The sequence below is a fragment of the Eleginops maclovinus genome, chromosome 10 (assembly GCF_036324505.1).
Source record: "Eleginops maclovinus isolate JMC-PN-2008 ecotype Puerto Natales chromosome 10, JC_Emac_rtc_rv5, whole genome shotgun sequence".
Lineage (NCBI taxonomy): Eukaryota > Metazoa > Chordata > Actinopteri > Perciformes > Eleginopidae > Eleginops > Eleginops maclovinus.
Window position 1 is genome coordinate 8,242,345 of NC_086358.1, and position 14,220 is coordinate 8,256,564.

At 42.4% G+C, this 14,220-nt stretch overlaps 1 protein-coding gene across 2 annotated transcripts; it reads left to right on the forward strand.

Moving 5' to 3' along the window:
* Positions 1 to 1,462: 1,462 nt before the first annotated feature.
* smg6 (SMG6 nonsense mediated mRNA decay factor) lies at positions 1,463 to 13,430 on the forward strand. 2 transcript variants are annotated; one of them, XM_063893336.1, is made up of 19 exons: positions 1,463 to 1,559; positions 2,827 to 5,218; positions 5,360 to 5,552; positions 5,815 to 5,925; positions 6,064 to 6,170; positions 6,536 to 6,614; positions 6,831 to 6,941; positions 7,047 to 7,262; positions 8,115 to 8,176; positions 8,293 to 8,438; positions 8,678 to 8,791; positions 9,128 to 9,302; positions 9,464 to 9,683; positions 9,869 to 10,048; positions 10,250 to 10,417; positions 10,577 to 10,721; positions 10,862 to 11,124; positions 11,309 to 11,390; positions 11,485 to 13,430. In XM_063893336.1, exons 1-19 carry the CDS (start codon positions 1,469 to 1,471, stop codon positions 11,631 to 11,633), a joined length of 5,004 nt encoding a protein of 1,667 aa, XP_063749406.1. In that variant the 5' UTR covers positions 1,463 to 1,468; the 3' UTR covers positions 11,634 to 13,430. The 2 variants fall into 2 exon arrangements, with proteins under 2 accessions (XP_063749406.1, XP_063749407.1); XM_063893337.1 differs by having other exon boundaries at positions 11,503 to 13,430.
* The last annotated feature ends 790 nt before the right edge of the window (positions 13,431 to 14,220 follow it).

A 14,220-nucleotide genomic window follows, 5' to 3' on the forward strand; every position in this document is an offset into this window, starting at 1 on the left:
TAATGATAATAATTAAAATATTGGTGATAAGCATGAACAAAATGTCATCTGAGTAGAAGTTTGTATTGCAAGTACTTTACATCAAATAGGAAATTAATTAATAAAAAACAGTTAGACAACAGTAATTAAATGAGACAATACCTTCAAAGTTAAATCAAAACAAAACATGTATTTAAAGGTTTTCGATAAAATATTTTGAATGGCCACATTTTATTTTCTCAGTTGCCTGCCTGCTTTGTGATTTGTGTGTATACTGTGTTAGGAAAGTTAAACTAAAGTAACTTATATTACTGTAAGAAGTAATCCACACACACACATGTGTGTGAAGACATATCTGATTATGCCAAAGGAGTGAGGCACCCAGCACCTTGGATAAATAATTCAGTGACATGATGAACGGATGTGTAAGGAAAAAAGAGGAGGTTTGGCTCTAGATGAAGAACCATTTGTTGGAGATTTATACGAAGGACACAATACTCTGCCCCTTTAATTTTGTGTTGCTAGGGAAATGAAGGTGTTTACTCTAGCATCAGCCACACCGATGATGTCTGCCTGAACTCTCCACGACGCCCCCTCATATACGCACACACATTCACTACTGAGTCTTTCTGTATGCTTCTCTCATTTTTTTTGCTGTCCCCCACAATTCCCTCTGTCATGAAATGTGTCCGTCGACATCAAAGTAATGTGAAGAAGACATGAGAAGAGATGTGTTAAAGTGGACATGTTGCACTTAAGTGATATACATAACATTGATTTAAAACAAAAAGAGATGGGGGAAAGTTTGTTGCTGGGCCAATCCGGAGAGTTATAGTTTACCTAAAAGTCAGATTAGCGATCAATTCTGACATCTAGTGGCTATGTGTGAAATTGAGGGTGTGTATGTAGTATGTAGGATATCTGTCTGTCTGTTTCTTTATATAAGATATTTAACCACCCTTCCCCCAGTCCTCATGTAGGTCAAGGCCTACGTAACAATTACATAACTCATGCACATTTACTCAAATTTGAAAAAATCAACAGGAAGCAACACAATTTCTAGAGTTCAAGTTATACTTAAATATGATGCTCTCAGGACAGGCAATAAGCACTGTTATAATTCAACCAATTAAGTCTGGTGCTAGATTGAAACACTTTTCACAAACACTTTTCAAATAATTTATCTATGTCTGCATTCAGAGATTTGGTGGGGGCAAAATAATCAGGTATACAAATCAGCAATAAGCAAATGTATTTTTTTTTTAGAAAAAAGATAACATAAAATTGAATTATATTAGTAGTGATGGTAAACACTTAAATCCATGACTTTTACCTATACATATTAAAGAAAAATGATTAATATACAGTACGTGCGATCCAAAAAGTACTACATTACCCAACTGCCCTAGGCTGCATCGTCACCTGGTGGATCATTTTGGTCTAGCAACGCCACCGTAGTTGTTGTGTTTTTGTTTCAGTGAAATCAAAGATGGCGAACGAACTGGACAGAGTGCGAATCTCAGCTGCGGAACTCCGAGCTGAAGCGTCGAATTCAATCAATATTGCTGACTCTCAGGAAGGTGAGAGGAAGTGAACTTGGTACTTTGAAGGAACACACTCCTGAAAAAGTCGATAGATTTAAACGAAAAAGTATCCCGAGTTAGCTGGAAGTAGCCTATGGAGTTGCTAAGTTTGTTACAAGCTAATGTTGTTAGCTAGCTAGCCGTATGCCTCTCCATTCTATGGTCCGTTTTAAACGCCCCCTCCAACAGCGGATAATTTATGTGCGACAGTTGTCACGATTTACCACGTTTCTTTTGTTATTCGTTCTGTTTGTTATATTAAATCGTTAATACTTTGAGAACATTAGTCGAATGAATGTTACTGTAATATTTGGATGAAACATAAACATAACATTTTGCTACGACAAATAAGCCAAACTATGCTGTTTGTTTAACGTTAGGGAATTAGTTGACGTCATCCAATCATTACTGTTTAGTTTTTCGCAAAAGAGAACAAAACTTGTATTTATAAACCTCATATTAACACAAATAGTAGTCAAAACAGCGATATGTCTTTCTTAAGTTTATTTTTTACTATGCATTACTACCCATGTCTCCTTTTTCCCTAATCCACTCAGGGAATGCTTTCCGACATTTATTGTATTGTATTTTTTGTTTGTAAAACGCTGTGATAGGAAAAGTTGTTGTATTGATGCGATGATATTGTGTTAATACAAGATGTAATGTTAAAAAACATCTTTGTTTTCATCACGTCATGATAGAATTGTGTCTTAGGTTAGATGCTGACAAACGACAGAATACAAGATCACCTTTAAAAGACACAATGATGTTATTATACAAACAAAAAGTTCAATATATATATAAGAGCAGGTGTGCAAAGCTGCATTGAAACGTTGTGACGGTCTATGGGTCCTTGTTTTAAAACGTTACACTTTTATGTGTCTGAATATGCGCACATCTGTGTCCCTCCTAGGCTCTGAATCTTTAAATACAGACATCAGGAATTATTCTGTCCAAAACAGGGGTGAATGTTAATGTCTACCATTGTTTTACAGAAACACTACCCGATTGAACCCATTCAATACGATTTATTTTAATTTTATTCAACGTGCATTGTTCCGCTGTCATCAATACTTACTAAAACTAGGAAAGCTGATTACCAGTCTCTCAAAAAATCATTTGTTTTTTTTTTTAACTAAACTGAAAGTGTTGACTTTGTATTTCCCCCACAGGATTTGTTGATAAAAAAACCAAAACACATGTCAAAATAGTTTTTTTTAATACCCATACTCAAGCTACTTTCTTTGTGTTTTTTATTGTGTAGAGGAGACACAAGAGTATCACATACACAAGCAGCAAAGGAAGCGAGAAGGAAAGCACCCACGCCCTGAACTGCAGCGCTACCAGCCAGTAGCTGGAAATGGAAGGTGTCACCGTGACAATGAGGAGGGAGAAATGTGTGGCCCCCTGTCCGCTAATTCCAAGGATGAACCACCACAGAGTGAGGAAAAGGTGGAAAAAGCTTTAGAGAGACATGGGTGCACAGACAGTGGGGCTGTCACCAACAAAAGGGAAGAAGACAGGATGAGAGGTGATGGTAATAACACTCCGAACTGTAGAAAGGGCAACAGCTCCCAGTCTAAATCTGAAGCAAATCAAGAGAAAGGCTGTGTTGAAGATGACAAAGAACACCAGGAACCCATTGGAGCTTCTAGGGCAGCACGAAAAGCTCGAAAACCAGACCGAGAGTTGTATCAACCTGGGAGCCGACGAAGCATCCAGGGAAAAGAGTGTGGAGTTGGAAAAGAGCAGGATACGCCTCCCCCTAGCAAGAACAGGCAAAAAACTGAGTCCCAGATAAGTACAGGGGAAAGAGAGGGGGACCGACAAATGTGTATACAAGAGAAGGGAGGGAAGGATATAGAAATAAAGGTTAAACAGGACAACATAAAATTGCCTAATTCCAATGAGGCAAACCAAAAGCAAGGAGGCCGAGATATTGCAAAAAAAGCCTTTCCCGCTGATGCTATGTTGGACAAAATGACTAGCAAAATAGATAAACTTAGCATGAAAGAAAAGGTGGGATGTGACAGCCAAGTCATTGATGGGTTAAGTTGCGAGCGAGGGGAAACATCTTCCAAGGAAAAGAGAGGCCAAGGTAGAGGAACAAAAGAGGAGGAGGAAAAGGTAGAAAAGAAACGGGAAAAAGGAAACCGCAACAGAAGGGGAGACGATAAGGAAAGGGAGAATAATCCAGATTCCAGACGAGGGAAAGAGGAAGCAGGTGGTGGAGGTAAGGGTGAACGGGGGAACGCTGAGAAGGAAAGAGGCAAGAGAGCAGCAGATGCAGATAGGGATAATAAACCAGGTAACCAAGGAGAGTCAGACCAAAGCAAAGGAAGAGAGAATCGCAGAGACAGCAAAAGAGGAGACAACAACAACAACAACCGGTCGAGAGATGCTGAAAAAGATTCTAAAAAAGAAAGAAACGCAGTAAGGCCAGTAGAAGGAGGCGATAGAAACAAATCCAATACTAACAAATCCACAACGCCAACCTCAAAACGCTACTCCAAATCAGATATCCGCCGCTCGCGGAATCGAACTTACAGCAGTAGCTCAGCCAGCAGCGTGACCAGCCTGGATGGCCCTCGAGTAAGGATGGATGTGGAGCGTACCAAGTGGCCAGAGCCCAAGCAAAAAGAGGGGGTTACTACAAGTGGAGCAGGACGGAGAAGTCATTTGAAAAGCTGGACAACCAACGAGGAATCCTCTACAGAATCAATGGAAGGGAGTGAGATGAGTGACAAAGCAGAAGACAGGAAAAGAACAGGTGGAAGGGAAGAACCAAGTGCAGAGAGGCGGCGGGTAGAAAGGAACAGACCAAATGGAACCAGAGGGGGAGATAGGGGAATCCTAAGGGTCTCTCTAGAAAAACTGCCAGGTACCCCATCACGCGGTGCCATATCACAACATCGCACGCCAGGCTTGGTTCCTCGGGGCAGAGGTGGGGGTATCCTGGTGCTTCCTGCTCGCACAGACATCTCTCATTCTCCTGAGGTCGGGCAGAGGCTTCTTTTTGGTGGAATCCGCGGAGGGGGAGCCGCCAGAAGTAGAGGAGGCCGAGGGGGAGGAGTGAGGCGACTGTGGGATCCGAACAACCCCGACCAGAAGCCTGCTCTTACCAGCACCCAATCCTCTCAGAATTCATCTCGCCAGCAGCCTGTATATCTTCAGACAGGGGCTGGGATTGGTCAACTTCACTTCCTGGACACAGACGATGAGGCAGCAGGCAGTCCTCCAGTCGCGCAGGGTGATCACTTTCGAGCCCAGCAGGTCGCTGCCATGGCCTATTACAAATTCCAAAACTCTGACAACCCCTACGGCCACCCCGTGCCGGCCAGCAACCCACATAGTCCCAGCAGCACCACCGGCCCGCGCTATTCATATCCTTATCATATGGGTCCCTACCAAATGGCTCCCCCTAATGGCATGTACCCTGGCCTCGGCGTGGGTCAGTTCTGTGGGAGTTACAGGGGAGCAGGTTACTCCCAGCCTGGAGCAGGAGGTAGTTTGACATTGGAAGAGGTGGAGCAACAAGCTAGAGGGGAGCTGGGGAGGATGCTGAGGGCTGCGGACGCGCAGGAGCTTCAGCTCAGTAACCTGCTGTCCAGGGACAGAGTGAGTGCGGATGGACTGGAACGCATGGCCCAGCTCAGGTGAGGATTCACAGTAACAGATGTGTGTTAGTTTAGTTCTCTCTCACACTTCTTCTCAGGCTTTCAATTCGTCCCTTTGGAATAACTAGTAATACACTTATTGAAAGAGCACTCTCCTGATATTCCCTCCTCTTTTTCTAGAGCTGACATTTTGGGGCTCTACGAGCAGGTCATCCTGACGGACATCGACTACTCTGACTCGCAGAACGTGGATCAGGCTTTGTGGAAGAATGTCTTTTACCAGGTCATAGAGCGCTTCCGGCAGCTACTCAAAGACCCCACCTATGAAAACACACCTCATGTCAAGAACATGCTGCTCACGCTGCTTGATGAGGTGAGAATTATGTGGGGAAATCAATCAGGGGGAAAAGATGTTATTGCATTGAACATCTGTTTGCAGGATTCATTACCCTGCTTGAGCAAAAGTCAATACAAATGCTAATAGTTTCTTTGGGCACTTTATTGGGTATTGATTGGTCAAAACTAGATCAGTAAACCCAGAACTATTACAACTATTATTTATAAGATGAAATATACACAGTGCATTTGTATCCAAATCGGTTTTTACATCCTTGTGATCACTGTGTGTTTTACAGGGGGCCCTTTTCTTTGATGCGCTGCTACAGAAGCTGCAGACAGTGTACCAGTTTAAGCTACAGGACTACATGGATGGCATAGCTATCAGGGCTCGGCCGTTACGTAAAACGGTACAGCGCAACTCCATTAACTCATCATGTGATTGCTCAATAAGCTGCTTGCTAGTTGGGAATTGTGTCTACAATGATGCCCTAACTGCAGATTGTTTCTTGTGAATTGTGAAACGATTCTGTTTCTGTCTTTGTCAGGTGAAGTATGCACTTATCAGTGCTCAGCGCTGCATGATTTGTCAGGGAGATATAGCGCGCTACCGGGAACAAGCCAGTGATTCAGCCAACTACGGCAAGGCTCGCAGGTAAGCTCGATTTCTAACGTTTGATACTGACTGAGTTAGGAGTCCGAGCCTGAGTGTATTGGTTGGTTAGGATATTTTTTTTTTTACTGTTGGGCAATCTTTACACCAATGGAATTATTCCATTTTTGTAAAGTCCTGATTATTTTTGCCAGTCGTTGTACAAATCTCTATCTCTGAGAGCTCGTAAGCTTCCAGAGTCTTCCACTTGCTACATTTTAAAGAGACTTTGTAGCATAAGAGAACCTTCCTTCCTAATTGTATAAAAGCAATTTAGATAAGAACCTTAGAATTTCAAGTGGAAGCCTATTTTCCACAAAGTTTCTTTGATGGTATCTCATGACTCTCACTTTCTATTTTGTGCATAGCTGGTACCTGAAAGCCCAGCAGATCGCCCCCAAAAATGGACGACCATATAACCAGCTGGCCCTTCTGGCAGTCTATACAGTAAGTGATGTAGTTTAAGAAGGATTGAAAGTGTTGAATATTTGAGGAAACACTATATTGCTGGCATAAACAAATACATCAGGTTGTGTGTGTCTTTCTTGAAGCATAATTGAAAAAATACACTTATGATGTGACAATCCTCTCGCACCCTCCAACTGTGCGTCCTATCTGAAGGATACTTTCCTCTTACTCTCGTTCCATCTCTCTCTCGTACAGAATAGGAAGTTGGATGCTGTGTATTATTACATGCGAAGCTTGGCAGCTTCCAACCCCATCCTGACTGCTAAGGAAAGCCTGATGAGTCTGTTTGAAGAAGCTAAGCGTAAGGTAAGACTCAAAATGAAGTCATTAACTGTTCCTTATGGTATATCTTTTGGCCCAAAAACGTCAGGCAGCGCAAGTGCTTCTTATGTACAGATTGTGTTTCTGCAGATAGAGCAGCTTGAGCGAAGGAGGAGACAGGAGCACCAAGGAGGCTCCAGGGGCCCAGCAGTCAAAGGAAGAGGGCGAGGGGAGGATGGCGCACGTGTGGAGATTTGGATTCGCCCGAGCGGACAAGCGGCGACCCCGTCCTCTCAGAGAGGCGGCAGTGAATCCAGCAGAGACTCGGAACAGGACGGAGAACTGGGCAGTCTCAGCGCTAGTGATGTAAGATCCCTCTCTCTCAAACTCTCACACACACACACACACACACACACACACACACACACACACACACACACACACACACACACACACACACACACACACACACACACACACACACACACACACACAGTCTCATGTGCCTCTTCATGTCTGCACTTAAAGACACTGGTCTCTTTGAGCATATTTTTGACGGGTTTTGTTTTTTTCAAAAGACTTGGAGTCACAAGAGCCTGCAAACGTCTCCAATGTTTCCTAGATAATTGAATCTCTTCTGCGTAAATCAGTGTATTATTTCACTGCTGTTATTCCTTCCTCTCATTCAGTATGTCGTCTATGTTTCTTTGAGGCTGTTTTTTCTGCTTTTGTTATTTGTTTCTTTCAATGTGTCCTGCGGCTCTCTTTAGTGTTCATTGCTGCTCCTTTGTTCAAATATATTTTAAACTCTCTCTTAACCTCATCATTCCCCTTGGTTATTCCACCCGTGTTTTGGTATGTTTTTATTTATTTTCAAGTCATTTGACCTCCATGCTGTATAACACAGATAGTGATTTTACAAAAAAGATTCCTGTGTGCCTCTTCCAATCTATAATATTTACATTTTAACTATTTTAATTTATTGTTTGTGCTTCTGTTCACTATTTGTCAGTGAACAGAAGAGCCTTGGCAGCCTCAGTAGCCTTTCCGTCTATTTCCTCCTATCCCTATTGTTCTAATTCTCGGATGCACTGGATGAAGACATGTGTTTTTATGTATCATGTGCTATAAGGGTTGTAGCTAAATATAACTGTTGCCAAAAGATTATTAATCCTTTTTCTTTCTTTCCCTTCCGGCCTTCTCTTTTTTTTCCTCCAGCTAAATAAGAGAGTCATTCTGAGCTTCCTGCATGCACATGGAAAGCTCTTCACTAAAGTGGGGTGAGTGACGTCTCATGTATTCAGCTCTTAAATTCACGGGCTGAATGAGCTTGAAGGTGCTTGTGTGCATCTGTCTGTTCTTTCTGTATTTGTTATGAATGTGTGTGTCTACACAGAATGGAGTCCTTCCCCGGGGTGGCCACCCGTGTTCTGCTGGAGTTTAAGACGCTGCTCCAGCATGGCCCTTCCCTACTGGGCAGCACGCACATGCTGCAGATCATCACCATCAACATGTTCACAATACACAATGCCCACAGCAGAGGTGATGCTTTACACACACACACACACACACACACACACACACACACTTACACACACACACACACACACACACACACACACACACACACACACACACACACACACACACACACTTACACACACCATAAAAACGACGTATTGCTTCATTTATTTTATTTATTTATTGATTAACAAGGATTTCTTTTGTTGTGAAATGTGTCTTTTTTCCTATTTTTCAAGTTTCTGATACTTGTTTTTCAGCTGAAGACAAGGAGGTGCGGTCTGTTTTACAAGAGCAGAGCACCGCCCTGGGTCTGGGGATGTTTGCACTGCTGGTGCAGCGCTGCACAGAGCTGCTCAGGGAAACTCCTACAGGTACGCACACAGTAAGCCAAACAACTGTATAATGATATACTGATTTTTGGCTCAACTCTCATTTATAAAGCAAATCTGCAATTGTACTGCTACATCTTACATTAAACAAACTCACGTCTTATAGGAACTGCAATTTCCCAGTCAAAGACATAAACCCCAAAAACCATGACCCAATATTACCAAAAAGGTAACTTATGATCTTGTCATGGTGTCTTCCACCATCAGCACAAGTGACTGCTGTAGCGTCTTTATGAACAGCACTGGTCTTCAGCCTGTGGAGGAGATCAAAATATTATTTCAAGGGTTGTATTTTAAAATTTATTTTCTCTCTTTTAGAACCAGTCCCCATGGCAGATGGAGAGGAAGGGGGTAAAGGGGAGGAGCTTGAGGGTATGGTGAGGGTCTCTGCCTTCTCATTGGATCTTAGAGAGCTGCTGCCAAGTATCAAGGTGTGGTCTGACTGGATGTTGGGACAACCAGACCAGTGGAACCCACCACCGTGCAGCATAGAGTGAGTACTTCCGAGGAACCCTTATCCCTTCAGTTGCTTTTTCTATTTGGCCCCTTTATGTTTGTGTCTGATCGTGGCCTCTACTGGGACATAAACCATAATAATTAGTCTCTTCACACAGAGGGTTGTTAAAATACTAAATGCTTTCCCTTCCTATCAAGTGGCAGCCCTGATGTGTGGCAGTGCCTGGCTGACCTTTGCAACATGCTGGCACGTGTGGACCATGAGGAAGTGCCGCTGTACAAAGCTGACACTGAAGAAGTTGAGGGAGATGAGGAGCTGACTGTGCTGCAGCTGAAGGAGGACCGGCTGCTTGCTGGCTTTGTACCACTGCTTGCTGCACCGCAGGAGCCTTGTTACACAGACAGACACACTGACGTGGTAAGTGGAGAGTAAAGTTGTATTTCATTATGTTGAAACACAGCAACCCTTGCACATTGTCATACTTACGTGACCTCGGGGAATATTTTACTGAGTGTAATTCTTTCACCGTCTAGATTGAACAACTATTCCTAATTGTCTACTTCCTGTTGTCATGCACATAATCCCGCCTCCTCCTTCCTCAGGCAATAGCAGCAGATTGTAAGAGAGTGACGGTGCTGAAGTACTTTCTGGAGGCTTTGTGTGGACAGGAAGAGCCTCTGTTGGCCTTCAAGGGAGGGAAATACATCTCTGTGGCAACTTCTCCTCCACCTAACCACTCCAAGAATACAAAGAGCCAGCAGGACTCTCTAACAGAGAAAGAGGTGACTGTCTTTACCCTGCTAACCCTCTAATAACATATCTTCTTCAGTAGCTCCCTTTATTTTTTGCTTTCTCTCACCTTCCAAAATTTGACACTACAGAAAATGGTGTAAATAAAAGCTTGATTTCAGGTCAGCAGCGGCTGTTGTAAGTAGTAAAAGGCAACTTGCCGATAATGTGTCTTAACTGTGGCTGTTTGGCAGGCTGATGATGTCATAGTTGAGGGAGAGTCGTCTCTCTCCGCATCAGAGGGAGAGGAGGATGCCGAAGATGTGGGAGACAGTGAGAATGACATCAGACAACTGAAGGCGCGACGCCATGTTCTCACCAACAAACTGGCACAGCAACAGAAGCGCAGGGATCAAATACAGGTAGACCTGAATTAACCGTTCATAACAGCAGATCCAGATTACCAAGTGGATTGTGATGGATAATTATCTCCATTTCTATTCTTGGCTCAGTGAATGTATGAGAAACAGTGAGACCTGGCAGTGTTGAATGTTGTATAATGTAACTTATGTGTGTTCCAGGCGGTGCTGCAGACGGGTGGGCAGCTGGAGCTGGAAGTGAGGCCTCTGTTTTTGGTTCCAGATACCAACGGATTCATTGATCACTTGGAAGGCTTGAAGAAACTCCTTCAGTGTGGAACATACATAATAGTTGTGCCACTCATCGGTAAGACAGAAAGGAAATTAATGGATAACAATTCTCTCTAGGGTTAGGGATGATTTAATGGAGATGATAATAATGCACCATGTGTCTAGTGTAGAAACAGCAAACATGTATACTCATGGTGTGATGTGTTTTTCTGTCAGTGATTACAGAATTAGATGGCTTAGCTAAGGGCCAGGACAACTTTGCTGGAGGAATGGGACCGGGAGGGCGCAGCACTGGTGGTCGTGGTAACTACAATGTTAGTGCGACCCATGTGCGAGCCGTGCAGGAGAAGGCCCGGCAGGCAGTGGTTTTCCTAGAGAAAGGTTTCGAAGCCAGGGAACCGTGTCTCAGAGCTCTGACAAGCAGGGGAAACCAGCTTGAGTCTATCGCCTTCCGCAGTGAAGACACCTCTGGACAGCAGGTGAGAGCCCACATAAATGCAGCTGAAAATATTTGTACCATTGTATTTTGTTTTTGATAATTGAGTTTTAGATTGTGCCATTAAATACGGCTGTGTTTTTTGCTGGGAAGCAGACTGCTGTACATTACTACTCAAGTCAAACATTTGTATCTTTTTGGTGACATTGTTTTTTATTTTTCCTCAGGGTACCAATGATGATGTGATTCTGTCCTGCTGCCTCAACTACTGCAAAGACAAGGCGAAAGATTTCATGCCTGATCAGAGAAGTATGTAACATTGACTGTAATTTGTCCTCACATAAGGAAACATGTCATTTGATTTGAATGAAGCCATCTAGTTGTATTTGATACTAATCTTTAGGTTGTCCCCCACACCTAGACGGGACAGTGAGGCTTCAAAGGGAGGTGGTGCTCCTTACAGATGACCGTAACCTGCGCGTCAAAGCTCTGACCCGCAACGTCCCAGTCCGAGACATCCCGGCTTTCCTCAGCTGGGCCAAAGTGGGCTGAACCAGGCTAAGCTGGAATCAAAGGAACCCAACTGTGGAAGCCTGCTTGCCACCCAGCCACGAGAGAAGACACACTTAAGCAGAGGAGGAGGAGATGGCAGGGAAGAGGAAATAAATAAGAAAGAGTAGAACCACTTCTTATGAAATTCAAGCAAATGTAGTGAGAGCAGGGTGGGTTAAATGAGCTTTTTCCCCCTTGTGTTGAGGTGTGTGTGTATGTATGTGTTAAGATCAGTGAGCTTCCCCTGGAAAGAGACAGGGAGACTTGACAAGTCTCAGAATTGCTGGACTGGAAGGCAGGAAGGGTAAACATTGAGTGATTGGGTTTGTGAGTTGTCTGGTCCGGCCTTGAGTCTCTGCGCCTAGTTGGCGAGTGTGTGCTCTGCAAGCGGTATGATATTTGAGGCTGATGATAAAATGAGGCAGTGAGAAAGAGAGTGTTTATGGTCATTCAATTGATTAAAGACAGCTGTACTGAAGGCCAAAACTGGCACTTCCACACTCTCTTAGGGCCAAGTCACAGACTGCTGTGTTGCCTATAGCAGAGCCGAGAGAGGTAGGCACAGCTGGAGGGTCTTTTTCAGTGCTGTTAAAGTGGCTGATTGTAGTGAGCGTAATTTGGCCCAAAAGCAACCTCGGCACATCCAAGGAATTTCATGCAGGTGTGGCATTTCCTGCTAAAACAGGAAGTTCTTGGTGCATGACAGGTAACTTTAGTTTTCCCTCCAGCTGCATACTAATAGTGTGCTTGGCTGATGTAAGAAAACGATTTAAAACACAAACAACAACAAAACACATTGGTTATTTATTGATTTTGTTTTGCAGCTTTTGTTTCCTGCTTAGATACATTTTCTCCACTTTGAACATTTGATAAAAAGCATATGTGAATCTTTCCTGGTTTGTTTTTTGTTTTACATATTGGTGAAATAATTTGTTTCTGTTTTTGATCAGCTTACAAAATCACAGATATGTGATGACTACTCAGTTGGCTTATTATCCAACCCCCTAATTTGCAAATACTGTTGGACCCAGGTCTGCTTTAGAGAGCCGCAATGTGAGGAGAAGGTTAGTTCCTATACATTGACTTGCTGATGTCTCTTATCGAGTGCCATTGGTGAATTAGCTGTTTCTTCTATTTCATCTTTTTCTCCAGTCTTAAAAATGTGATTGATCACCAGTTGCAGTTTTCCTCTCCATTCTGCTTTTCCTTTCTTTTTTAAGGTCCTATCTATATCTTTTTCTCTTTAGTATACATCAGGAATTCGGCCACAAATTACAGCCTTCACTTCACTTCTACTTCAACTTAGAGCAACGCATTGCTGATAAATTGTCTAAAACATTCAACACACAGGAACTATTTGTGTTGGGACAGTTTGAGGAGATACTGAGTTATGGTCTATGTTTCTGTCTGCATTTGAGAAGGTGTCTGGAGTAGTTATACACCTTTGTTATCTTGTTATGTTTCATCATACGCAATACATTCAGTTGTCAAAGTTTCATAATATTAATTTAAAAATAATATTGTATTCACAGCTGTCTACTCTGCTTTGCACCTTGTATTTTTTCAGCTTGGCTTGTACAATTTCCATCAACACTTAATGTTTCAGTATTTGTGAGAATCTCTAGAGAGGTTTATTAGCTTTTTCAGGCCTTTTTCTTCTGTTGTTACATTATGTTCAATCTACTATGTTAAGTGACCCAGCTGCAGTTTGTAGTGTAGGAACAAATGTAGAAAAATACATGGTCAATTCAACAAATCTTATTTTCATCTATCGTTATTAAAAATCTTTTGATGGCATGTTGTCATATTCTTATTGATGTGCATGAAATAATGTATCATCAGCTTTCCTTCTGTGACATGTCAAAGTGTCAGCTGTGAAGAAGGCTTATAGTAGTGTTGCATACAAAATGATATCTTTCAATTTCACATATTTTGTTCATATAGATAGATCTCATAATATTAAAATGTATTAAAATAAACAAAAGAGAAAATGCATACTAAACACTACAAAATGAAAAGTTGAATTTAAATGACTAACAAACCAAAGCCTTTACATGAGTGCCCTCATGTGGTACTGGAGGGTGACCCAGGTGGTGATGGAAATAAAAAGCAAGTAAAAGGTTTTTAATTAAAAAAATCAGTGGAGAATGTGTTAATAAAACAGACAAACATGAGGTAATGTAAGGGTTATAGGAATTGTGTAAATAAGACAACTGAACTGCTCTCGTTCAGTCCTCATATAATAAAATTGTACATTTTCTAATTTAAAAAGAAAAGTGTAGCAACTGCACAAGACAAGTGCTTAGGGGATTCCAACTATTTACTGATACATGTTATAACCATTTTTTTTAATAACATGTAACTATTTCTGACTACATCCTTGGAGAGCATAAGTGGGACAGATGATTCTTTGGCATGTAACATGAAGTTGACAAGTGAAGTCATCTCGCAAATGTTCAGTTGTAGTTTGAATGAACAATTATGAAAGTGTGTGTGTGTGTGTGTGTGTGTGTGTGTGTGTGTGTGTGTGTGCGTGTGCGTGTGCGTGCGCGCGCCAGGCACAGGAAGTTCTGCAGCCTATCCATCC

Bases quoted from the DNA above. Each gene is read 5' to 3' on its own strand.
- smg6 (XM_063893336.1), top strand. From the start codon at position 1,469: ATGGCGAACGAACTGGACAGAGTGCGAATCTCAGCTGCGGAACTCCGA. The intron at 6,171-6,535 runs GTAAGCTCGATT...TTTTGTGCATAG, and splicing joins AACTACGGCAAGGCTCGCAG to CTGGTACCTGAAAGCCCAGC. The intron at 8,792-9,127 runs GTACGCACACAG...TCTCTCTTTTAG, and splicing joins GCTCAGGGAAACTCCTACAG to AACCAGTCCCCATGGCAGAT.